At 37.7% G+C, this 26552-nt stretch overlaps 1 protein-coding gene across 2 annotated transcripts in view; it reads left to right on the top strand.

Annotated features, from left to right (window-relative positions):
- The window catches only part of LOC135215345 (neuron navigator 3-like), a 108548-nt gene that overhangs the window by 32905 nt on the left and 49091 nt on the right, over window positions 1-26552 (top strand). Inside the window, exons 2-5 of one of the 2 annotated variants that reach the window (XM_064249902.1) lie at window positions 17001-17220; window positions 17571-17860; window positions 18787-18870; window positions 23727-23808. In XM_064249902.1, the coding sequence (XP_064105972.1) occupies window positions 17019-17220; window positions 17571-17860; window positions 18787-18870; window positions 23727-23808 (658 nt within the window). In that variant the 5' untranslated portion in view covers window positions 17001-17018. Of the gene's footprint in view, window positions 1-17000; window positions 17221-17570; window positions 17861-18786; window positions 18871-23726; window positions 23809-25530; window positions 25587-26552 lie in introns of those variants that run through there. The other variant, XM_064249903.1, reaches the window with a different exon arrangement.

The following is a 26552-nucleotide window of genomic DNA, read 5'->3' as shown; positions in this document are numbered from 1 at the left end:
TCTACAATGATTGGATCGCCTGCGGCTTTGTTACTACACTACGCCTTGTATCCGATGCTCATCACTTTTAGTGCTGTTGTCCGTTTTACGTTATATAGTTGTCTTGAGGTTCTTCTCATTGCGTATTATTTCATTTAATATCCTCTGTTATTGTAATCGTTATCATGGCACTAAAACACCAAATGTGAATAGTAATTATTTCCTCATTCAGACGAGATGTCAAGTGCTACTGCTGCTACCACTACATCAACGAGTTTAGTCTCTCAATGATTTGAAGGGCAGGTTACCTTATACCGCCTACTTTTAAAACGGTCGAAATGAAAAAACGCCGTTATAAAAACATTGGTGATAATAATAATAATAATAATAATAATAATAATAATAATAATAATAATAGTCACATTATTTCCCATTTTTGCTTCACTTAGCTTCGCTATTCTCCTTTATTTTATCTTCTCTGTTTCTTTGATGGAATATATGATATACGTAAGGAGCAGGTACTGACTACGCCCTTTTATCCCAGCTGTGGTCATTAGAGTTAATGTTAACCCACTGCCTTTAGCTTTCTGTTTTTGCTGTGCGCTCTTTATATGACGTATTTTAACCTTTTATTGGTTATTGTCATTACATGATTTGATATATTTTTTGCGTTTTTTTATTACTATCATTCATGCGAGTTTTTGCAAACATGATAGTCTTACTTTCACATGAGTTTTGCTGAATTCTTTTGGAATTCAAAAGCTGACGTCATTTATTTGTGCTGTGATTTCCACAGATCATCGACTGCTTCGGTTATTTCAGGATCTCATCTCATCGAATTTGTCTAAATAAAAACAAAACAAGAAATGCGCAACGCAATAATTCGCTAAAGAGCGTAATGACCACGTTCATGGGCTTCTCTGTTTATAAAAACTCGACTTGAAAAGATGCTTTTTGTATTTTTTTATCTGGATTTGGAATAAAGCTACTTTTTCTTTGGTGTCGCTACCAGGTGCGTGAAGACATCAAGTTCTCCGGTGACTTTATGCGGCTCATATGTTGATGTAGTATTCTTCATTGGGAATGACCACGCCCGGATCGTTTGTCCAATTAACATTTGATTGAATGAAATTTGGTCCGGAGTCTGATTTCGCTTTTCATTGCTGCTCTCGTTTCTGTGGAGGATCTCGCAAGTGAGACCAGGAGGAGTCTCAGGAGAGAGAGAGAGAGAGAGAGAGAGAGAGAGAGATACTTGGCTGGTGCTGATTTCTGTTGAGAAGGAACCAACCACCTCTGCAGGAAACTCGCATCACGATTTTCATATCGACACGAAGGTCTCACCATTTACTGTAGCCTGTTGACATCACTTCACCTTTTCTATCTTGTGTCCGGTATTTGCTGGGTCTTGCTCTCCGTTTTCACTGCTTATCTTCATTATCTCCACATGACTCAACCTCATCTTTCCTCATGTATTGTCCTCTCATCTTTGTTGTGTCTACATCTGTGCGCACTCATCAGACTTATATATATATATATATATACTATATATATATAATATATATATATATATATATATATATATATATATATGAACTGACCATCCTTTAATCATTACTTATTAGACAACTGGTTCCCCAGTTAGATACCCAGACCTCCTCCACACAACTGTATTCCTTGAGTTAACTTTTTATTTTATTGTTATTCTGTCTTCTGCCTTCTTTGCATGAGGTTGGTTAGCGGTCTTTGGACTTGTTTTTTTGTTTGTGTGTGTGTTTTTTTTAAATTCTGTGTTGTAATTTGTAAATGTTGTTGAATTTTAAAGTAATTTTATTTGTTGTCTAATAGAACGAAGGAAATAAAAGAGTTACAATGAATTACAACGTTTCTAATGGTCCACCTTCCCGTTGATTTATATATATATATATATATATATATATATATATATATATATATATATATATATTATATATATATATATATATATACATATTTCACGCTCGAGTAACCTAAAAAGAAGTAGAGTAATTATGTAATGATTTCCACTTCTACCCACGTTTTGCATACGTTATGAACACATATTCCACGATATCATTATATTGTACGGTAGATAATTTTTTAAATTAGCAACCTTTGAAAGTACTTAAACAAAATAGTGCTTCAAAAATAAACAAAAATGTGTATAGTGAAGAATATCCAGAAATACTTGAACATTCTCTCTCTCTCTCTCTCTCTCTCTCTCTCTCTCTCTCTCTCTCTCTCTCTCTCTTTTTGTCAGCTTGGGACGAATAAGGCTCGTCAGTGGAATGCGCTCGAAGCCACCTCCTTCATTCCTGGGGCACTCGCTCCACAGACAGTTGAGAGTGATGATGATGGTATTAGTTTCCTTTTTGTGCGTTTGGCCACTGTCTGTTTTCGCCTGAGATGGCAGTTTTATTATTATTGTTATTGTTAGGCATTATTGTTATTTGTGTATGCTGGAAACAGACCTTTCAAGCGTGTTTTAATTGAATACAATGGCAGAATTTACAGAATTGATCTTATTCAGAATTCTCTCAAGTCTTCTAACATGAACGGAATTTCGCGAAGGCTGGTGTTATCAAAGATGGCTTGGGATCAGGGATAGGCTAATGCCAAGAGCTCGCCACAACAGTGCCGTGGCACTCGCCCAACAACGAGCGCCTCAGTGGCGTGGTTGGTATGGTGTTGGCGTCCCACCTCGGTGGTCACAGGTTCGATTCTCGGCCATTCCATTGAGGAGTGAGAGATGTGTATTTCTGGTGATAGAAGTTCACTCTCGACGTGGTTCGGAAGTCACGTAAAGCCGTTGGTCCCGTTGCTGAATAACCACTGGTTCCATGCAACGTAAAAACACCATACAAACAAACACTCGCCCAACATAGGGCCAGTCACCCCTCTCCAGCCACACCCCAGTCCGCTCTAAGCAGCATGAGCACGCTTATCCAGACGTTGTCGGAAGAAGAACTTGAAGCATGGCTTAATCGTGTAAAGAATGTGTTTGTCAATTACATCCCCACTGCAATCGAGATGTCGTTAATCCTGAACAAGCACATGTAGGACAAGGGTTTAACCGCTCTCCGTACTCTGACAACTGCTGTACAAGGAGATCTTGAAGCAGTCAGAGGAGCGGTCAACAAAGCCTATGGAATTACACCTGAACGCTGGAGAAAACGCTGGGAAGCCTACTTTAAAGAAGACGAACTGGACGTATCACAAAGGGAAAAATGATAACCATTGGCTGGATTCCCTTGACATCAAGACACTTGCAGAACTTTCTGAGTCTCTGCAATTGGAGGATTTTTTCTATTATGCTCCAAGCGCACTCGTCACATTATGGCACCTCCTACAGATAACTAACTACCAAGTATGCCATGTCGAAGATTAAGATTTTGATGACTGGCACGCAGATCTATTTCATAAGAGAAGATCGAGTCCCCTACAGAGCCATCGTTGACAGACACAACTTCGTTACCGATAATGATACTCCCAGCAGTTCAACTGAGGGTCACCAGACCTCATCAATGAAAAATCTGCAGACTTGCAGTAGTCATATATCTTCCAGGAGGTTATGATGTCCTCCTGTGACAGGACTTGAAGGCCTCCACAGAGAGTCCTTGCGAACTGTTCTAAACACGCTGCCAATGCCACTTGAGTGCCCAGAGCAGTGCCACATTTCATCCACCCCAGATGTTGAGCCACTCTCCAGTACGAGTTCTGTGCCTGGCCCCGACTCAAACCCATTGCCAGTGCCCACACTACATTTTCCCCCAGGAGATCCCCAACAGGGTACTCTCTCACCTCCCAGCTTGGCCCCGCTACCAGTGTCGGGCCGAGAGTTAACCCCAAGTGCACATGAGTCCTGTTAGGACCCCCACGACCAAATCAGACACTCGCACAAAGATGTGACCTCGCAACCCATGCCTGAGTTGGTCATCGTTACTTGCGAGGCTCCAACGATTGACAAACCTTCTTCCTCTCCTTCCAAATCCTCAGAGCAGGATACTCTGGAAAATCTGCCAAGTAGCCAAGCTGGAAAATTGAGCTAAATGAACTGTGCCAGCAAATAACAACGATTGTTGGCACCCTCAAAACTCCCATTGTTGATGCAGTAGGAGTGCCTAAAACGCCAACGTCTCCTTTGGAGATTTGGCATCAAAGGCTCTGCCTATACCAATGAACATGCATACTAAAAGACGACCAAGGAAGGATTGTTAAAGGCGTAAGTCTTACAGATAGCCTACAAGAGCCACTGAGTTCTTGTGCCCCAATTTATCTGGGTCTGATGGCACCTAATCCAGAGTGCCACTCACTCCCTTCATACTTCTACTTCTCGCCCCTTGTGAGTGTGTACTCATAAACAGTAAACCAATTATCCCATACTTAAACTGTGTACTAATTACATAACCTGTTAAACCAGGATTTCTTTAAGAGTACTTGGGACTTTCATCCAGAGGCGGAGGCTAAGGGACTCCCTATTTCCCACCTTTTATGATTTATAGCTTAATTTCCTTTGTAACCTTGATATTGGTTCATTTTGCAAATTTACCCCCCCTAACACTTATTCCCTATTCTGTCTGATTACCTTATTGTGCACTGGTGCAAATTGCACAGTGCCAATTACCAGTCATACTGGTCAGAAAGTAGGTCAAAAGGCCTACAAGTCAAGTAGAGTAAAACATTAATACTTCGTCAAATCTTGGAGGCGAACCTAGTTTAAATAGTCTTAAGTAATGTACTTGGGACGGAAAGCTGTGAGAGAGAGAGAGAGAGAGAGAGAGGAGAGAAGAAGAGAGAGAGAGAGAGAGAGAGAGAGAGAGAGAGAGAGAGAGAGAGAGAGAGAGAGAGACTTAAAAAATAGTTCTTTATATACCTGATTTCGTAATAAATAATTCGTTGCATACTACCTACAATTTGAAGTTCATTTATTTGCATTGGGACCGGGAAATTCACTTTCATTCGTGTAAGCTCGAATTCGTTACCAGCCTGTACGTTATAAACGAACCTTTATATATATATATAGCCATATATATATATATATATATATATATATATATATATAATATATATACACACATACACACACACACACACACATATATATATATATATATATATATATATATATATATATATATATATATGTATGTATGTATGTATGTGTGTGTGTACAAACACAATGTATGAATAATTCGTGAAGTATTAAAACGTACTATTGGCATGTAATTTATCGTGATCGTGTGTTGAGAGAGAGACAGACAGACTTGAGTATCCATTAATTTCTAGCTTGATATATTGCATCTAATAAACTGATTCCCCGTAATTACTCCGGATTGAAAAATTATCGACAGCTTGACGGGGGGGGGGGGAGGGGGGGGGGGGGGCGGGGAGGGGAGCGGGCGCGGGTGTTGGTGGATGGTTCTCTTGTCTTCTTTTGATCACATGCAGAACATTTTCTTATGTACAGTGTGGTTTTTAAATCTTTGTTGATCTGACGGCTAAAAACGTTACGTTTATTTATTTATTTTTAGTTAAATGTTAAAAGCTTATTTTGTTGTGTGTCAATGTAATGTACAAATGGTAGAATTAATTCAGGCCTGTACCGAGGTGGGGGTCGTTCTAATTTCTGGAAGTCCATATTTTCAAGTATTTCATCTTGTATTTACCTATATATGCAATGACATTTATAGAAGACAAGGTCCAGTCTTGGGAAAACGACCCCCCACCCCCCAATAAAAAAAAACACTGGTTACGAGCCGGTAATTTTATTTGCTATTGCAGTTTGAAATAATTTTTGATATGTTTGTTTTTTGGGAGATATTTGGGATGAGGTAGAATGCGTTTCACTATGAAATGATCAATGTTTAAACGATTTTGCGATTGAGATGGAACTTGCAGAGACAGATATAGAGTCTAGTAGGAACTGCTTCGCGGACAGGTGCGGCTCTGATGATTACTGAATGTATATGCCCCATTTTTGGGCCTTCACTCAGTACTCCCTCAACTCTTTTCCAAACTAATAACTTCTAGCCTTTCATCGTTCTTCTTAGCCTATGGCTTTCTATTTCATTTTATATTTACATGCATCTGACTCCTAAGGTAATCACCGCAGAGGTCAGTGTTCGTTCATTGGCTTGTTCTTTTTCTTTTGCCGTCTTTTCACGTCTGTTTTCTGTCTGTAGCCGCAGTACAGGAACAAAATTGGACCAAGGCGGAGTTAGGCTGCTCATTATTATGGTGCTCTCACCTGCCAAACGATAAGTAAGGCTTGGAGCAACGTTCGCTCCTTGAGTTAATTATTCCCTCGGATGTTGCATTCCTTTGCATTTGGTCATCTGCTGTATCGCTCTGTCTGCTTCTGCTTAGCATAGTCTCTCTCGCCTTCTCAGCCAGCATTTGAAGTCTTCATTTTCTGTCATAATGCCGCCTTCAGTTTTTGTCTTTCTTTTTGTGTCTTTCAGCTGCTGTTCAGTTGTTCTGCACCAAAGCATAAGAGGTTTTCTGCCTGTGGGCCTAATTTTTTTTTCAACTATCTTAAACACAATACGCACACAGGGTGAGGAATTCAATGTAACTGGAGAAAATTTGCCTTAAAGCAGCCCAGTGAAAGCTGTCAAGAATATGCCAACAAACCAACTATCTGTCCCAGACCTAACAGGAGCCATCTTTTATTTACCTTTTCTCCCTCCAGTAGACCTGGTCTTTTCCTTTGTGTTTGATGCCTGATTCGAGAACTCTGCATTTCCTCTCTCCCTCTCGCGGTCGTGGACATGTTTACACATGTTCTAGGGCAGATAGTTATTCTTGCTATATCTGAGTTTATATTTTTTTTTGCGGGGGTAGGGGGGGTGATGTTTATTGAGCCACAAAGTTTTTTGAAATGTCCTTTAACATGGAAAAATTCGGATGGAATAAATAATACAATCATCAAATATTCCATACGTAAATGCCATGCTTTAGTGAACCTGATTTGTCTGACACGCTACACTGTTGCAATCAGTAAGTAAATTGCCTATGCTCAACCACACACACACACACACACACACACACACACACACACACACACACACACATATATATTAATTATATATATATATCTATTATACATATATATATATATATATATATATATATATCATACATACATACATACATACATACATACATACATACATACATACGTAAACCAATCATATCACAATAATGAAACCAGAGTTGTAGTAGGTGTCCCAAGGAAAGAAAGAAAAAATGAGACCTGTTTAATGTAGGTGTTATCCTGCCAATTTGATACAGGTGGAAGGAAGATCCTTGGTCACTCGGCGCCTGCTTGTATCAGCCACAACCCCAATTTGACTGTTGTCACAGCCAAAGTCTATAATATGTGGACTGGTCATCCTGCTAGAGTGATTGATATGTACCGATACTTATACTAAGCCTTAGGTAAGCTGTAATACTGCTAGAAAGCGTCGTGGACCATTGCCTTAGAATTTACTTGTGACCTGCGTTGCTGGTCTTCAGTTGGTGTTCTTTATGAGAGAGAGAGAGAGAGAGAGAGAGAAGCTGCATGTGGTTTATTCTGCCCTGCCGGCCGCCTCTCCTACCTTCTCCCTGGGTTGCTTAAGGGTTCAGAGGTAATTGAGACAAATGGACGCGCAAAGTACTTTCACGCGATGCTCGGCATCGTTGCATAATGACAGTGATACGGGGGATTGGACAGTCTAGTCGGTACACGCCTTATCACGATGTGAATTCCATCTCTCTCTCTCTCTCTCTCTCTCTCTCTCTCTCTCTCTCTCTCTCTCTCCATTTATAATCCAATTGATTTGATCCCTGTCATTAGACTTGATCAGTTTCTGATGAAGATGGTGAAATGGGGCGTTGATGAAAGAGTCATTACGAGGATACTGCAAGAAAGGAGAGTCGTGGCCGAAATAGCGTGACAACAGAAGGGAGAAAAAGCTCATCGTCACCTTCGTCTCGGAGCCAAGCGTTTTAAGAAAGAATTCTAGTTAACTGGTAATGACAGTTCACTTTGTTTTGTATCATTCGTAACAACAACAAGAGTTACGATAGATTCCAGTGTGTTTTTAGATGCTGAAAAACGGTTTTCTCTCTCTCTCTCTCTCTCTCTCTCTCTCTCCAACGCCTTTGTGTGGGGGGAGGGGGTGGGTAAACTATAGTGCGTTTACTTTTCTAAGATCGCTAGGGTGGGGCCAGGTAGAAAAGACAGAGTTGCCATATCTACGGGAATGTAACTCCCATTAAATGCTTCCCGCAGATATAATCCTTCTTCGGAGGATCCGCTTTAGACCTTGGGAGTCGAGGGAAAGGGTTTGCTTCTTCCCTGTTAACTTTTTTTTTTCATTCCCGATTCTACTTAGCTATTCCTTCTTTCTCTTTCTATAATTATAGATGCCCTGAGTGGCCTGTTGGCTCCGGTGTTTGGACTTGAAACATAAATTCATGAGTCAATCGATCTATTATGCCCATGGAAAAGACAACCACTAATTCCTTCTCTGCATAACATTTTCATCAAAATCATCTAAGTCAGTCACAGGACTCACTTTCTCTTTTCTTTTTTGAGACATTGGAGATTCCACAATATTTCCCGCCTCTCTTGCTTCTTAAGTCTACGAATAGTCATTTCTAACACTTTTGTCGCTTCAGATGTTCTCTGGATAGCCTTCGAAACATCAGTTACAGGACCTTCAAGATGTTTTTTATAAAATAAAGTATTTCAGGAAATTATAGATTATTTCCTTGTCCTCAGGTGGTGGGTGAAGATGTTTACGGGAGTCACTTGGGCTGGGCTGTCCATACTTTTCACAGTGGGTGATCGAGTGCGAGTATCCTTTAATGATATTGACCATGACCTTTTAAATCCTCTTAAAAACCATAGGTCCCCTGAACTCAGATCTGGCATCGCCGCCGAAAAAATATGCCATATCTTAATTTTCATTAATGAAACTGAGGTTTTAACGAAGAATATACGAAATAAGATATATTCAAAATATCTGATGCAAACAAAGAATCACATTTCAAGAAATAGAAACTATTTCAATAGACTCCATGAAACTAATATGATTACCATAACATGAAAATTGGCAAGGTATGATATCTGTACAAGCCACACCACAGCGATCTTAGAAAAGTAAACGCACTATAATACCTGTACCATTCCTTCCATTTCTGCATTTTCGACTCTACCAAGAAAACTCCTCTGGCAAAGAGTTATGTTTTGACATTTGGTTAAAACAAATTCAAAGATCTGCATCCAAATTTTCCAGATTGAATAATGATCATTGTTTCAAATAGGTTTTGTCGAAACCACAATTATGTCTTAACGACGTAATAACAGGTACTCGACCAAATACTTCCTAACAATTTTACTCGGACAGGAATTTCCCAATGATTTCTTTTCATTCATTTCTCTGTAATGATCTCGCCCACAAGCGGGTGTTGGTTGTTGTCTTATTGGACAATAATCGTACCGATTGGCCTGAAGAGCTCCCCTTGTGACGTGACTGGTTGGATGATGTTTTTATTATAGTTTCGTCTTTTCTTTTTCATTCATTTCCACTGCCAATTTGTTTTCCTCTGTTTTTTATTTATCCATTCTTATTTTTGTGTCATATTTTCTGTAAGTAGAAAGCTTTCGTGTTATTTTTTGTTTCCACCTCAAAACCGTTTCTTGCAGTGGGAGGTGGCCTCAGAAAAAGACAACAATCGCTGCCCCATGCCGTCTTCGAACCACGCTGACGCTGCCACGTTGGAAGTGACAGCGTTTATTCCATTTTGATCATCCTTGCCCGTAGGGGCAATAGTCATCTTGGTTTGATCCTACTCTCCAATACCCCCGTGGTAAATCCCCCTAGGGTATTTGGACTTTAAGATACGACATGATCAATAGAAAGGGTGCAAAATATCATCGTAACTTATGACAAGATATCTACATAACTTTATCTACAATTATTGAAGGTAGAAAGGAAAGAAGTATTATACACGAATGCAACCCGTCCAGAACTTTGTTGCTTGAGATAACTACTTACTTACCAGGTGAAGTCCTGGGATTGACTGTTTTTGGGCAGGAAAAACGCAGAATGAAGGGGGGTTTTCACTGAGCTAAGGCCTCTAGTCATTAAGGAATTGTTGTCGATAAACAGTTTAAGATAACTTAAAATTACATAAATGTACTACATTAACAATAATCAGAAGGTTAAAACGGCAGTCTATCAGGTAGCAATTCCTGTCTAATTATCAAGCTACCGGGACAATGGAGATTGGAGAAGAATACCGCATCGTTGTGAATGCAGACGACAATCAAGAGCAACATCCACAGCTAAGGTTCCCTCTGTAACGGAGAGTTTTATGAATGAAGGCCAGAAAAGGCACAGGGTAAGACAAGGCAGCGCACTGAAGGTGCCAAAGAATGGATGCCTTGGACATACGACCTCCAACAAAAAAAAGCACTTATTATTAATATTAATGTTAACATTTGACTGGCAAGGGGAGGCTGGTATGAACACTGGCACTGGAAACACTAAGTCGGAAGTTTTAGCGAAAAATATGAAATGACGTGACTGTTAAGAACATCTGTATCACAGAATACATTACCTTCTAGGAGAGGTGGTTTTGGCGTAGAATAGGATTGGAGGTGGACTTTGTGGCTCACTTGTAAGTAACTTGTGGTCCAACAACGGACCATACGGTAGGGAAAATGGCCCCTGATGGAAGCGGGAAATGCAAAAGGGGTGATGCTATTCCGCCAGCTTCCAGAATGCCTCTCTTTTTTTTTTTTTTTTTTTTTTTTTTTTTTTTTTTTTGTTTTTTTTTTTTTTTTTTTTTTTTTTTTTTTTTTTTTTTTTTTTTTTTGCGTCGGTCCTTTTATGTCCTTAACCTGTAGATGTTTCCCATTTTCTACAGATGCGCGCATCCCGACATGTGTTTTTTTTTTTTTTTTCCTTATCAGGAAGGTCACGTGATTTGTTCGGCCCGCCCCCACTTTCCCTTTCTTAATCCCAAAAGCTACTCTATTGCCAAGGCCACGGGTCGTCTCCAAAACGGCCTGTTTTCTGGAACATTCTTAAGGCAGTCACATGGTCAGAGAGAGAGAGAGAGAGAGAAAAAAAGGGGGGGGGGGGGGGGCAATTAAAGGATTTAGGAAAAGGGCCCAGGGGCCGCATACTCAAAACTTTCAATGGCGCCTTTTGTGGCAAAGGCGCCATTCCTATCGGCAGTTACTCAGAAGGTTCATACTCAAAACACCGAGTGTGCGCCACCATCTTGGAAATATGGCGTCGTGAGAGCCTTTGCGCTAGTAGGGCTGGTTAGAAGAGCCTTTGAGAAAAGTACTATATTTCAGAGACTGCTGTCTCTCTCTTCAGGTATATGAATGAGAAAAGTTTACAGAAAAGGTGGTATTTATACCAAGAGATCCATCCACAGGTAAGCCAATTTAGGTCACCTCGCTGATAATCTTCCTTTAATCTTCTTAAGCGTTGGTTGAATGAAAACTTTGTCAATCACATCTGAATCCCATGCTCCCTTTGAGATGTTCCTTACCTGCCTCTCTTTTATTAAGGCCGATTCCATCATTTGACTCTTGTACCGGCAGTTGCTGCTATAAATTATACGTGACAAATTCCAGTTTATTCTATGGTTATGTTCATTTATATGGTTGAAAGTAGCTGAGTTCTGCTGTCCATACCTAACTGACCATTTGTGTTGTATTAATCTCTGGGGAAGTGATTTTCCTGTAAATCTGATGTATGATTGGTCACAGTCCTGGCATGGGATTTCATAAACCCCTGTTTCCTTGGGAATGTCTTTTGTTGGACGTTAATCAGGGATTTGGCTAAGGTGTTTGGGTAAGTAAATGCAAAAGGGTTAGATTTTCCGAGGGTCTGAGTCACTGTTTTAATCCTGTCCAAGTGAGGAATTTTTATTTTATTGTTGGGTATCTCTTTGGTCTTGTTTTGAGGGGGTCGGTAGAAAATTACGTTTGCTTTGTTAATTGCTTTCTCAATTATATGGTCAGGACGAAAGTTACTTACGAATTAGTTCAAATTCTTTTTCCAGGAAATCTGGGGAATAAATTCGTAAGGCTCTTAAGAACAGGTTGCTGGCTACACCTATCTTGATAGCAATGTCGTGATAGCTAAAGTAGTGAATGTATGAAAATGAGAACGTTGGTTGTCTGTATATGATAAATTTGTATTCTGTCGTGTCTCTGATTATTGAAACATCAAGAAAAGGAATTTTGTTGTCTGTTTCCCATTCAACTTTAAATTTGATGCTGGGCACTAATGCGTATAATTTTCAAAGGAATTCATTAAAATTGCCCCACCTGTTATCCCAATTTTAATGAATTCCTTTCAAAATTAAACGCATTCCTTGAATTCCTTGGTTGCGAGTATAAAATTTAAAGTAGAATGAAAATAAATAACCAAATCCCCTTATTAGATGTCTTGATCATCAGACTGATAACAACTACAAATTCACTGTCTTCAGGAAAGCAACATTCTTACTTTCATGCATACATTTTTACAGCTATCGTGACATTTCAGTTAAAATCAGCATAGCAAGTAACTTATTTCTTAGAGCCCTGAGAATTTGCTCCCTAGATTTTCTGAACAAAGAACCTGAAACAATCAGAAACCAACTTATCTTGTAAAATACCCCAAGCACATAATAGAAAAAGCCATACATAAAGCAAAGAGCATTTTTAATAAACCCATAGAAAATAAAGTAAAGGAAAAATTTACAAACAAAATCATAATTTCTCACGTGGATAATTTATGAGAGATCATACAAACATTAGACCACCCTAACCCTTTCATTTTCATCTATTCGAATACAGTTGGAATTCCTTAATTAACGTTCAGCAGAAACCAGTTTCTTAAGATGCAGGAGTCTATGAAATCTCCTTTAGGGATTGTGATAAGTCATATGGATTCATCGGAAAATCTCTCTCAGAAAGATTTAACTCAATATATGTGCTCAGTGAATTATGGGCAACAAGTTCAGCAATTTTCCATCATATGAAAAACATGAACCATACCATGGATTGGAACTTATCCTGAATTTTATACAAAAGCAGTTGTCGATACAAATTGTCTTCACGGACAAAACAAGATAATTGGATCAACCTTTCCAATGGAGCCTGGGACTCTGACCATATAAACAATATCTTCCTAAAGTGGATTAAGACAATTGACAGAACCAACTACATATTTCACAAATGTAACTTCTGTCATTCTCTACTTGATAAGGGTGGGAGTCAGTCCGCCAAAATATAGTCCTTAACTTTAAACTAGAGTGTTATAATGGGCCTTTTATACTTGAGACTTATCCTGTTTTAACAGAAGAATTTTTCTATCAAAAGATATATATATATATATATATATATATATATATATATATATATATATATATATATCTTTTGATAGAAAAGTGGTTTAAGTCGACGTTTTATCAGTTCGAATCAAGTTCGAATCATGGCTGGGATAGATTTCCCTTGGATGTAAGTTATTGAATTTGGTATTCATGTTTAAGTATGTGACAAATTCCTGTGTATATTTAGATACATTCATGTATATTTACACATATTTGCAATGTGCGTATTTCTTCGTTCTCTCTAGACGTAGAACACTGGTCTTTTAGTTTACTTTTATCTTAAATAGACCTTTTCATTTAAGCCTTTTTCAGATGTAAAATGTGATTTCAGAAATGGTCTTGATCCAGGCTTTATTTCACTCTTACCTTAAACATTCCACAAACTTATCCTTAAAACTAGATAAGGACGAGCCTGGAAGAAGGCGGGAGATCCTCCCGACGCCCTTCAAATTTCGGTAGAAATTATGAATGCTTATTGCATGTATTTATATGTTGATGGCCACCCACATTTATCGTGTAGCATGCTGATGGGCAAGAACCTGATTTTTGGCAGCGGATAATTGGAACGATTAATGAGGAGGAAGTATCCCAGGTTTAAAACAATGATGCCCCACCGAATCTGGAACGAGAGAGAGAGAGAGAGAGAGAGAGAGAGAGAGAGAGAGAGAGAGAGAGAGAGAGAGATTCCCTAATCATTGTCCTTGGTCCTTCAGAAAGAGTGGAGTTGATAGAAGACGAATGCAAGTACCAGTAAAGTTAAATGTTAAAGCTAGCTGATAATTAGAAATGAGATGAGTTTGCGCCCTAATTGCGGTCATACTTGCATGTACAGTGAGTGGAGCGAGGCGGTTGGCGGCATAAGTATACCTACTGTCCTTTACTTCCTTGACAGGGTCAGATGCATCACAATGCATCGAGAATAGCCGGATCATGGGCTGTAGGATGTGTGTACGAATGTTAACTGGTTAAGGAAGTCGATATTGAATATATCCATAGATTTGTAGCTCTTAAATGTACTGCATATCGTTAATAATTCTCTCTTATCTTATTGTATTTTTTTGCTTATTCTCGAATTTATGTCTGCCTTTTTTTCTCTCTCGCGTTAACATGCGTATGTTGAAGCCATTAGTGTTGAAGTGGGAAGAAAGAGGAATTTTTCAGTAAAAGTTATCATTAACATGAAACCATACATATAAAAGTTGCCAATTGTGCATTAGTTCTTAAATTCCCTATTTCTGCATCTTTATAATAATCTATTATGGAATTTATTAGTGTTTTGTATTTCGACATTGAAAGGTCTAGCCATTAGTTTCGAGATCCCTTTGGGTCTTCAAGGGACCTTATATGATTAATTGAAGAAGTATAATTTGTAGTATGTGCGCCAAAAATAACATTCATGACGTGGTGATGAGTATGAATGATGATTATCGTATCACTTGGGAGTCAGTCAAGGAGGCGGGAATGTACGAAGAGTGAGTGAGAGGTCTCGTAGAGGGAGCCATATTTATGCTCCTCCCCGTGGCAGGTGTCTTGGCGCTTTCGGACGTCCTTAGAAGGACAAACTGCCGCATCATTCTGTTCTGCCGTCTTTAATAGGCACTCTTGCACCTACGCCTCATCGCCACATTCTTCTCGTGCCTGAGCCATCAGGACTGCCGTTTTTGTGGACAGTTATCCGGCGGTTACGCACCAGATCTTTATAGTAATTACCTAATAGGTTTGGTTCGTGGTTTGGAACTTCGGCCTTTGTTTTCTGACTAGTATCCTTTGGTGTTACGAATAACTGTAAACACACTAGGAAAAACCTCTGATTGTGATTGAGACTGTCGTTAACTCTCACGCAACGGCTTGAATTTGAGCCCTTTTCGAGTTTGAGTAATTGAGCGTAAGACACAAACACTCAGACACGTAATGATTTGTGGATTTAAAAGTCAGTATAACAATCTTCTCTATAGTAAGTAAAATGAAAAACTTTGATTCACCTGTTGTTGTCTCCTAGATCATATTTCAACTTCGATTCGTATTTTGCTGGTAAAAATGGCACACAGCTTCCCGCTCAAAGATCACACTTAGCCGAGTAAACAACTAAGTAATCAAGACGCATTTATTTGCTACGACTTTCATGGCGCTTGTAGATCTTGCCTGGAATACATTACGTAGATTTAGCCTCTCTCTCTCTCTCTCTCTCTCTCAATCTTATGCATTGCTTTCGCGCACTTAATAATGTCATGACTTAGTTAAATCATATTAATTTTCTTCATTATTTTATCCCTTCTGGGGCATTATTATTATTCATCATACCGCTTCTCAAACGTCATGCGCTGTGCCAAATGTTTTTTTTATGTTATGTTATGCGCATTTATGTTTCTGGCAGTGTATTCTCTTTTGTGAAAATACCAGGTTTGCTCATAATTCAGATAATAACAGGTGAGTATTAAGTATAATAAAACACTCGTCAGCGGAATACACACAGGCACACTTTATTTCCCATTTGTATTGATAGTGTCAACGGAGTTTTAGATGAAGTTCAACCAACTTTTTGTTGCGAAGTATATGTGCCGTGAAGTGCTTTTTCGTAGAATGTAGAATTCCCTTAAATATCAGCCCATCAGTGTTTTAGTAATTTCTGCTTAGTTTGTAGTTTGTACAAGTTGAAACTGTTCTGCAGTTTTTTTTTTTTTTTTTTACATAGAACAGAAATTTCAGAAAACCTTGAGAAAATTGATACCTAGAGAAGAGGCTGATTGGGACTGCAGGGTTCACACAATGCCCAAAGCGACTCAGTTGACAGAAACTTCTTTCAGTAGTAGCGTTCGTAGTTGATCACATATCTTGTTGATTTGGGAGTTGCCATTGTGAATGTTTTCATAGCGAAACTGCGCGCTCTTACCGCGTCCATTCATGGGTTAGGCTCTGTCTTTCCAGTACTGACATCTGTCTCTTTCCTGTCATCGTCATTTGTGTCTTCTCCGCATTCCATTTGTGTTGCTAGATACCACGGTCCAGATACAATCTGCTGTGGCCTTTCTTACTAGTTGTTTGTCATTAGTTATGGGTTATGGTTCCCAGGTGACTTAGCATCTTATTTTATTGGACAAAACTAGAAATAAGAGTGTCTACTATGGTTGCTGGAATGGAATTGATTTTATACAAGCATTTCTATGATGGAAAACTATGAAAAATAGTTTAGCCTTTTTATGATCTCGGGTTTTTAGATGCCTCATGAAGCTTGCGGATTTTAAAGTTGGATACTTATTTTATTGAGATAGGAACTGATGTTGAAGTATCCCTAGGTATTATTTTTAGAAAGTATTATGTAGAGAGTAGACATATTTTCGTATATGTCATATAACCTTGTTAGTTGGTATCTCCATTTGTTTGCATCCGGGATTCAGCCTGCCTCAGCTTTTTAGTTATCCAGCACTCCTGTTATTATTATTATTATTATTATTATTATTACATTATCATCTTCTTCATCATCCAACACTCTTATTATTATTGTTAATGTTAAACGGACATAAATGTACCTACTCCGATGGTAGTGTCATCGCTTTACTATTCTGAAGAATTTGCCACATTTTGCAGATGCTAATTATTTTCTTCTTCCGCAGGTTTGGCCAGATGTGGGAATGGCTGAACTTGGGTATGCGACCCTACCTCGTGGCATGCGTATCCCAACCCTCTCCTTTGGCCACTTCTCGAATGGCCATCTTTCGAATGGGCATGCGGGGGGCGCAGCCTCTAACTCGCGTCCACCACCTCCACACGTACCCCTAGTTAGCATCAACAGCAGTCTGGCTAATGGGTCCGTGACTGCTAATGGGTCTGCAGGTATATAAATATGACGCTTTAGTAACATTGTAAAGCATGAGTTGTCGTGAGCCGTGAAATCAATTTAGCTGTCAAAACGTGTTTATAACAAAAGATTGGACACATTTCACTTTATTATTATTATTATTATTATTATTATTATTATTATTATTATTATTATTATTATTATTATTATTATTATTATTATTATTATTCAAGAAACTATATCCATCATTGTGTACTGGTACTGAAATTTTTTTAGATTGAGACCAGAAGTGAACAGGTGTTTCGGAGTTTAGTTTTCGTAGTTTCAAATAAGTAAACAATATTCATATCGTAAGACTCATTTCACACACTCCTTCATTTCGAAGGGGGAAGGGCAGTTCACGATGGGTTCGCCACCATCCGATCGGGCGGGAGCAAGCGAGGGCGTGCCCGCAGTTCGCCTTCCGTGGTCGGGGAGACCCGAGGTCACCAGTGCCATCACGGATGCTGTCCGAATCTCGGGAGAACGTGGGCCATGGAGCCCTTATGGGAGGAGAAAGGCTCCCTGGAGCCTTCTGGAGCTCCCCAAGTGACTCGGAGAGAACGACAACAGCTGCCCTGGTGGGAAATCGCCACCCGGCGATCCAGGTATCGCTCGTGTCCTGCCTTTTCCCAGGTGAGGGAGGTCTCAGTTGTTTGGGAAATTGCTACTTGCCTAGGTGAGGTGGCCTGCAAATGGTTATTATCGCTGATACTTTTGCGCCCGTTACTGCCGCTTGAAAGGTTGAGACTATTTCATTCGTCCCACTCAACATTTTCGGGGGAATAGAATAATGGTAATGTTAGATTTGCCCTTTTTTTTTTTCTTTTTAGCGGCTTGGCCATTTCCTCGTGTATGGACGATTAAGTGAAGTATTGATACACGGGTCCCAGTAAATCCGGGATTTTCCATCATCTCTTTCCATTCATTAGAGCTAAAGTAAAGCACAAAGATTGAAACATTATACTTGGCCCCTGCTGTCCACTTTTTTTTCAATATTGGTCTTATACAAATCTACAAAACTTAAGCGTACATTAAATGTTATATTATTAATATAATATTATACTATCTATATATATATATATATATATATATATATATACTATTATACATAGTTTATGTATATATAACCATGTATGTAAAATATATACATACTTATATCTGCATGCATACATTGCTTAAAACCGAAGCTATATTCAATTGAGTCCAAACGAATCAGTGGACAGTAGTACTGCTCGGATTTGTCCATTATCATCAGGATTAACATTTTTGGATTAGGACCAAGGTACGAACTTTCAGCAGGATGACTTACGTTTCATCATAGTCCTTAAACTATATCGTGATTATACAAAAAGGGCCTTGCGTGGCATCACCGCCAATTTTATTAATGTCTCAACCTTTCGTAGCTACAGTATAAGTGGCAATGTAATGTTGTGCAATCGCCATTACAATAATTCATTGTTGTTAAGATATATATTTATCTAAATTTCTTCTTGTTAAATAAATTATGCCCCGATATATTTTCTTGAGCCGAGTAAACTTATTCTTGAAAGGATTTGCAGGCAAGTGTCGTCAATGCGTTGGAACAAACGATGAGCAGCGTCACCAGTCGATTGGAACGACTTGCCTCCTCTCCTGATCTCAAGGTAAGAAACACTTTGAACCTTTTTGAAAAGTTCTCAAGATTCTTGTGTCTTCTAGACAGCACTTGCTTGTTGTTTCATATATATATATATATGTATTTTATATATATATATATATATATATATATATATATATATATGTGTGTGTGTGTGTGTGTGTGTGAGTGTGTGTGTGTGTGTGTGTGTGTGTATGTATGTATGTATAAAGGTTTTTGCCACGAAGGAAAAAAAATGAAAAGCGAGATAGCCCAGCACTTTCGGTCTAGTTCGACCCTTTACTCAGGCACAACTGATCTTACAGAGGAAAAGCATAGTCAAGGTAGGCTTAATATCCAAACTGACACTACAAGATTAGCAATAAGGTCGATTTCACTCTACAGAAACGAGGAAACGCCTGAGGGCGGGAGCCACACCTTGGAGGATACACACGTGGTCAACAGACGATTCATCCAGAAAACAATACATTTTGAAAAAAAAGGAGGCATATAAACTTATCATGAAATTTACAAAAAAGTTCCCCCAAAAAATTATAATGAAAAGACGAGAAAAAAATATATATAAATATCTCGAGCAAGATATTCTCTCTCCCTCTCTCTCTTGCTCGATATATTTATATATATTTTTTCTCGTCTTTTCATTAATAATTTTTTGGGGGAACAACTTTTGTAAATTTTCATGATAATAAGTTGTATATGCCTCCTTTTTTTCAAAATGTATTGTTTTCTGGATGAATCGTAGAGTGAAATCGACCTTATTGCTAATCTTGTAGTGTCAGTTGGGATATTAAGCCTACCATGACAGTTTTTGAATATGTTTTTTCCTTTGTAAGATCAGTTGTGCCTGAGTAAAGGGTCGAACTAGACCGAAAGTGCTTGGCTATCTCGCAAAAAGCTTTATTTATACATTGCATCACGTTTTATTACTTCGTGATCAAGTTATTCATATATGTATGTATGTATATATATGAAGGTATAAGCCACGTCCTTCGTGGCTTATACCTTTTTTTTTATGGATTTATCACATTCCAAACTTTCGTGATTCAGTTATACATACATACATATATATATCAATCTTACACTATTCGAGTGCGCAAATTAACAATAGCGCGAACTTCCCCATTGCAACCTAACTAATTATCATACACGAGTATTTCACAGACACCCAAAATCTTTTAATCCTGGAGAAACCCTGCAAAAGTATTTAATTATTTATGTAATTTATAAGTTTTCAAGTTTTTATGTGTAAGTTGAATAACATTAAATAATAAAGATGATAATTCTCTCTCTCTCTCTCTCTCTCTCTCTCTCTCTCTCTCTCTCTCTCTCTCTCTCTCTCTCTTTTTTTTAACTGAGATGAAAGAATTTTTATGGCACATGTAGTATGTACTATGTGTTATTCATATTTTCAGATGATAATAATAATAATAATAATAACAATATATCTGTAATTACAAAATTCGCATGAGATAGTATTTTAAAGAAATAACCTTCCCATTCCACTTTAAAGTAAGGACAACCCTTCTCTATCTCTCTCTCTCTCTTATTGAGATGAGAGAGTTTGTTGGTATATCTAATTATGTTTATTAATATTTTCAAATAATAACAATAATAATATAAATGTAATGACAAAATGATGCATATAAAGAATTCTTTCCCTCTCCTCATCTTTCGTTTTAATTCACCAGAAGCTCAAGTCCAGAGCTGTCAAATATGTCAAATGTGACAGGAGGGAGAGGGTTTAGGGTTAATGGTTTCTCTCTCTCTCTCTCTCTCTCTCTCTCTCTCTCTCTCTCTCTCTCTCTCTCTCCGTATGTATGTAGTCTTCACACACTCCTATATTTTTACCAACAGTTTATTTCTTTTTTAAAGGCAATTTATGGATTTAACTTTTAAATGAAAGTTAGTTTAATACTTATGTAAAGAACGCTTCTCTCTCTCTCTCTCTCTCTCTCTCTCTCTCTCTCTCGTAGTTAGCGACATAACTAAGAGTTGTATTAGTCCAAATGAAAAGCGCTGTTTGTTCACGAAAAGGAAATGCAGAGCAAAGAGAAAGAGACAAATGATGAATTTCTTAAAAGAGGCTGAACAGACTTCTAAAAATAGATCGGTCGGTTGGAAGGAGGAAAGAAGACAGAAATTTTTAACGGTAATGTATTAAGCTAACTTTTAAATGAAATTACAGCAACTTTAATTTCATTTTAAAGTTATCTTAATATTTCGGGAGCGTGATTAGGGTTATATTTAGTGCTCAAACTCTAGAAGTATGCATTTACTATTAGCATTTTCAGAGACAGTGCCAAACTTACTCGAAAATTCCCTTTGCGTGAGGGGTCTAGAACCTAACCTCGCATAAGTTCGGGATATTACTATATATATAAATTCTGCACATACATATGTACAGTACATACATGTGTTCACACATACACTCACATTAAGTGGCGTATCCACGGAGAACAGTTAAACCGGATATTGCCTATCACCTCTTTCCAAGACATCACAGACTTTATCAAATCTTTAATACGAGTAAAAGAGAAAAATATTCAGTGGCTTAGAATCTAGATGTGGTGTTAAATTCGCGTATTCGTGGTATTTTCCACTGAGGAATATTCACAAATTCCTGTATTTCCATATAATTTTCGTGACTATAAGCATTTTTAAAGGGTTTTTCGTGTTTTAAGTCAAAGTAGGCAGTTCTAAGCATTTTTAGTGGTTTTTAGGCAGTTCTAAACATGTTTAGAGTGGTCTTAAGTATTCAGGGGGTGGTGTCTGGTACCCATCCCCCACAAACAAGGGGGGTCTACTGTACAGGGGTCCAAATAATACATGCCAGGGCTAAAGTTAAAATGACAACAGGAAGTAAGCTGTATAATAGCAGATTCTAAAAGATTTCGTGAAGAGAAATCTTTCGATCTGATAATCACCAAACTTTCAGTTCAGTTTATCTTGTGAAAGTTTTCACTTAAATGAATGAATATAGCATTGGGTGTTTGCCCAGTTTTAACAGAATACTTATGCTGTGTAAATTGCACTTTTAAATCCTTGCTAGATTGGCTGATATAAAAAGAAGGGCAGTCCAGAAATGAAATTTTATGTATTGTTGTTGTTTTCCTTAGGGCTATTTTTTATTAACATTCCTTTTAGTGTGTTATTATAGGAAAAACGAGGTTGACATTAAAAGATTTTCACAATGATTTTATGTTTTCAAAACCACTAATATAAGGGGTTTCTTTCTCCAGCTTACCTTCACTATAAAACTATAAAACCTGTCCTTATTTTTCTTATGTATTTAATATCTTGATCCAGATACTGGGGACTGACAATAGCCAATGTTTGTAAAAACATAGAAGTAATAAATTAATGCCCTGAATAAAAATAGACATAAGTTGTTGGTTGGTTTCCTATTAATACTGAATTTGTGTTGAAATGGTTCTCTATATTAAAACATCTAAGAAACGGAGGCAGTTGTCTTTTTATCATTCCTGATTATGTTCAATCCTTGCTTTGTCTTTCACAGCTTTTACAAATATATTACACAGTGCTGCTTGTAAAATAGGGTTTGTTCCTGTATTGTTGAGAAAATTATATTACTGTCACGCATTTCAGCTCTTTCATTATACTGTACCTATATTGGAATACTGTTTTACTAGCTGGATGTTAGCAGCCATTTTCCCATAAGCTTTGTTTTAAGAGGAAGTTCTCTGCTGGAGGATAGTGCCATCAGTGCAGACCTGCTTGTGGTGCATTGTTGGCATTACTAAAGGTTGTTTGCAACATCCATTCGGCACCTACCTTCACCCAGATTTTAGCCTTTACTTGACCAATCACTCCGACTCCTCTTCACTCTCAAATGATGAATGGCTGAAAGTACCCCAGTACTCGGCTTTATAGACAGATTTTCATGAGTTAATCAGTCAATAAGAAATTTCTTTTCCCTTTATAGATTTAATGCTCTTGCATTATGGGGAAAATGCTCATTTGTGACTTTTCACATTTTTATATTTTCACCATCAATCAAGATATAACAGTGCAATCCCCATCTTTGAGATCATGGGTACTTCCCATCATAATAAAATCAGCTGGTATTTCAATTTCTACATCCTGTAGTATCAACTGTTTCTGGTGTTTTTATAGTTTGCTTTTAGCAATGTTATTCCTTGTCTCTAGCAGAAGAACAGTACTGCCTCTCTCTTTTAAATTACTTTTCAAAGCTGTATCTTCCCCAAAACCAGCTTTTTCCAACATGACCGTTCAGGTTTCTTCTTCTTGTTATACCATCAGAATGTGACATTGCATCTGGTAAACTTTCTTGGAATTCACGTTTTTTTTTCATCTTGTCTTGTTTGTTGTGAGTTTACTTCTTCCTTAAGGTCATTTTAATATTCTTTAATTTAGTGATCACTTCCCTGTTACATCTGTCATTTCGTCTTTGACCAGTATGCCTTGTCTTGTCCTCCAACACCACAAAATATGCTAAATTTCTGACCAATTTTTTTTCTTTATAACCTTCATAATGCACACAGCAAACATTTGAGTATTGCATACCTCAACTGCTGAACTCGGCCACCCAGTTGTCATGGCTTGACTTTATCTGCTGAAAGGTCATTAACTTTATAGTTTTATATCCTATTGGTCAGGAATAATGTTGGAAGAAAATTTTTATTTTATTTTTTGTCAGATGTACAAGAAAATGTATAGAATATTATTGTAGACAAAGGGAAATTGGTTTACCAAGAGAATGGGATAAGATATGGCACTTCTGAAACTCAGAGTAGTAGTAGTCCTTGACAAAATTAATATTTGTTCATTTATTTAAGAATTAGGAGGATTACCTTAGTTACAGATTGCTGTAATTTTTTGCAGGAATCAGAGGCAGCTGAACTGCGAAAGACTGCAGCAGTATTACGACAGCAGAGTTCCGCAGTTTGCCAGTCAGTTAGTTCAGGTAAAGATCAGTATCCATCACAAGCACTCAGATTTTATTACTACTATATATCTTTTTCATTTACAAACTAACTAAGCATGTTATGCCAGATTAAAGGTATCCCACTTTGATTTTGAAACTTAACAGTTGTTTGGCAACATTTTGGTAAATGCATATATACAGTGCAGGCAGTCCCCAGTTATTGGTGGCCTTCTCAATTATCAGTGATCCTGTTTTACAGCACTTGTCTAGCAATGACAATAACTGGATTTTAGGTGCAAATCGGTGCCAATCCCCACTTAACAGCACTGCCAATCCTCAGTTATTGGTGCTGATAACTGGGAATCGCCACAATTATCGCCAATTTTCGGTTATCTGTGATTTTCGGATATCGAAATGCCATCGGGAATGGAATACCGACTGATAACTGGGGACTGCCTGAATACCTCGATCTTACACGAGTTGAGTTGCACAAATTCACAGACATGCAAACCTTTCATGGGAACCTAATTAATTAGCATACAGGGTTTTTTTGACAGACATGCGGCATTTGCAAAACCCTCAAGAAACCTTGCAGAAGTGAATATGTTTAATGTTTGAAGTAATTTTTAAGTTTTCATGTTTTTATGTGTAAAATCTGTGTGAAAAATTTATTATTTTATATTTTTGTACATGCATAAATATGATACATAATTACAGCACGTACAGTTAGTGTACTTTTAAAAGATGCGGTACCCATTTCCAAAGTTACTGAATTTTTCAAAGATGATACCCCTGCAGAAAGTGTTCGTGCAATTTTGTAATTATATTGATAAGTTTTCATGCTTTTAAGTGTAAAATCGGTATGGAGAAATTGTATTATTTATATTTTTGTACGTAAGTATGATACAAAGGTTGTACAGTTCCTGTGGTATTGTGCTCATTCGCAAAGTCTTTGCGAATACTTGGTCAAAAAGGGAGCCCTCAATCGCTTCACAGCGGTGCCATATCTCCGTTTCTTGTAGGTAACACTTTGATTGTGAATACCTCTTTCTTCCTAAGACCTTGACCTGTTTGTTGTAATCCTCTTAGGTATTTCCTGGCTTTGTTCTCTGGTAAACAATAGAATTTAGAGCTAACTCTTCTTTTAATAACATTATCATCATAAATGAAGATATGTGAGCAAAAATTAAATTAAATTTATATCTTAACTATCATGAGGTGGCTTTCTCTCTTCTTTAAATGTAAATTCAAAACTTTGGGCTGTTTTTTCATGTCATTTCTCCTCAGATTTCTCTTATTTTTAAAGCTCCATCTTGGTTGTTTCCTTGGAAAATTTTTTAGACATTATAGTATGTAAATTCCTTTGTTTGAGGGCTGATGCTTCATTTTAGGGAGATATCTATGGTTCCTCGTGTTGACCTATGTAGCGCTCCTGTAATGGAATGGAATGGGTTAATCCATGGCTACTGACCCAAAACTATAATTGTTTCTTCCTCGCCATTACCTTCAGGGAAACGCAGATGTGGCAGGACATAAGGAAAGTGCTGTCACATTGCCTTAATATTTTCACATTCTATTCCTAATAGTATTATTATCATTAAACTGCCATTAATTATAATGAGATGTGTTTAAACTGCCATTGATTATAATGAGATGTGTTTCTTAAATAAATTCCTTTTTCTAAAGAATCGAAAGGGAGTCTTCAATAACCTTATTTGCACAATGAAGTAAGTACATTTGTCATCACTCTTTCACCCTCAGAGACCCTCCTTGACCAAGTATGCTAGCGAGACTATAGTACCACACATGACTTCGAGGTGAGGTTGTTCAATCACACTGGTTTGATCAATTGAATTCGCTAATGTACTAAAACCATAGAGTCAATCACTGGAGTGGTGATCTCCCTATCGAGTGTGTGACCTTGGCGGCCATAGTGAAAGGTCTTGGTCCAGCTCATAGTACTATACTTTATTACTATTATTATTTTTACTATTATTATATCTTATTATTATTACTATTAATGTTTTTATTTTTACTATTGTTATTATTATTATGGTTATGGGTATTATCATTATTATTATTATTATATTACTCGACCCAATTTCACAGAGAAAAATTATCCTACAAAAACAGGTTGGCCTAAGCACTCCAGTCATTGTGGTCAAGGCCTAAGCATCTGCTCTTGGATCTAAGCAGTGTCTAGCATAAATGGCTCCTGTAAATAGGAGGACTTTCCTAGCATACAGTCACTAAGCACTGACTAAACAGTAATGTACAGTCATTAAACACTAACATTCACAATACATTTACACTCACTAAACACACAATTACTTCTCACACTCATGAAACACTCACATTTAACATACACTCACACTCAACATGCACTCGCACTCAGTAACACTAAACACTCACTAGGCAGTCACTATATACTAAATGCTCACTAAACACTCATAAAACACCAAAGACTCACTATACCACAAACACTTTGTAATCATTCAATAAACACTCACTTAATCCTAATCAAAATAACCATTCACTAAGCACTCACAATACACTAAACATTCACCAAGCACTAGTTATAAACTAAACATTCATTAAACACTAAATACTCACTTCACCCTAAATTAAACCCCTAAACGCTAAATAAACACTTACACACTAAACGCTTACATTCACAAGACATTCACTAAACACAAACATTCATAAACCTTAAACACTCACTAAATACTAACATTTACATGACTCTCTAAATACTCATTACATTTTCACTGGATACTTACACT

The sequence above is a fragment of the Macrobrachium nipponense genome, chromosome 5, assembly GCF_015104395.2.
Source record: "Macrobrachium nipponense isolate FS-2020 chromosome 5, ASM1510439v2, whole genome shotgun sequence".
NCBI classification, from domain to species: Eukaryota; Metazoa; Arthropoda; class Malacostraca; order Decapoda; family Palaemonidae; genus Macrobrachium; species Macrobrachium nipponense.
Note: the sequence above shows the minus strand (reverse complement) of the source record. Positions and strands in the feature narration are given on the sequence as shown.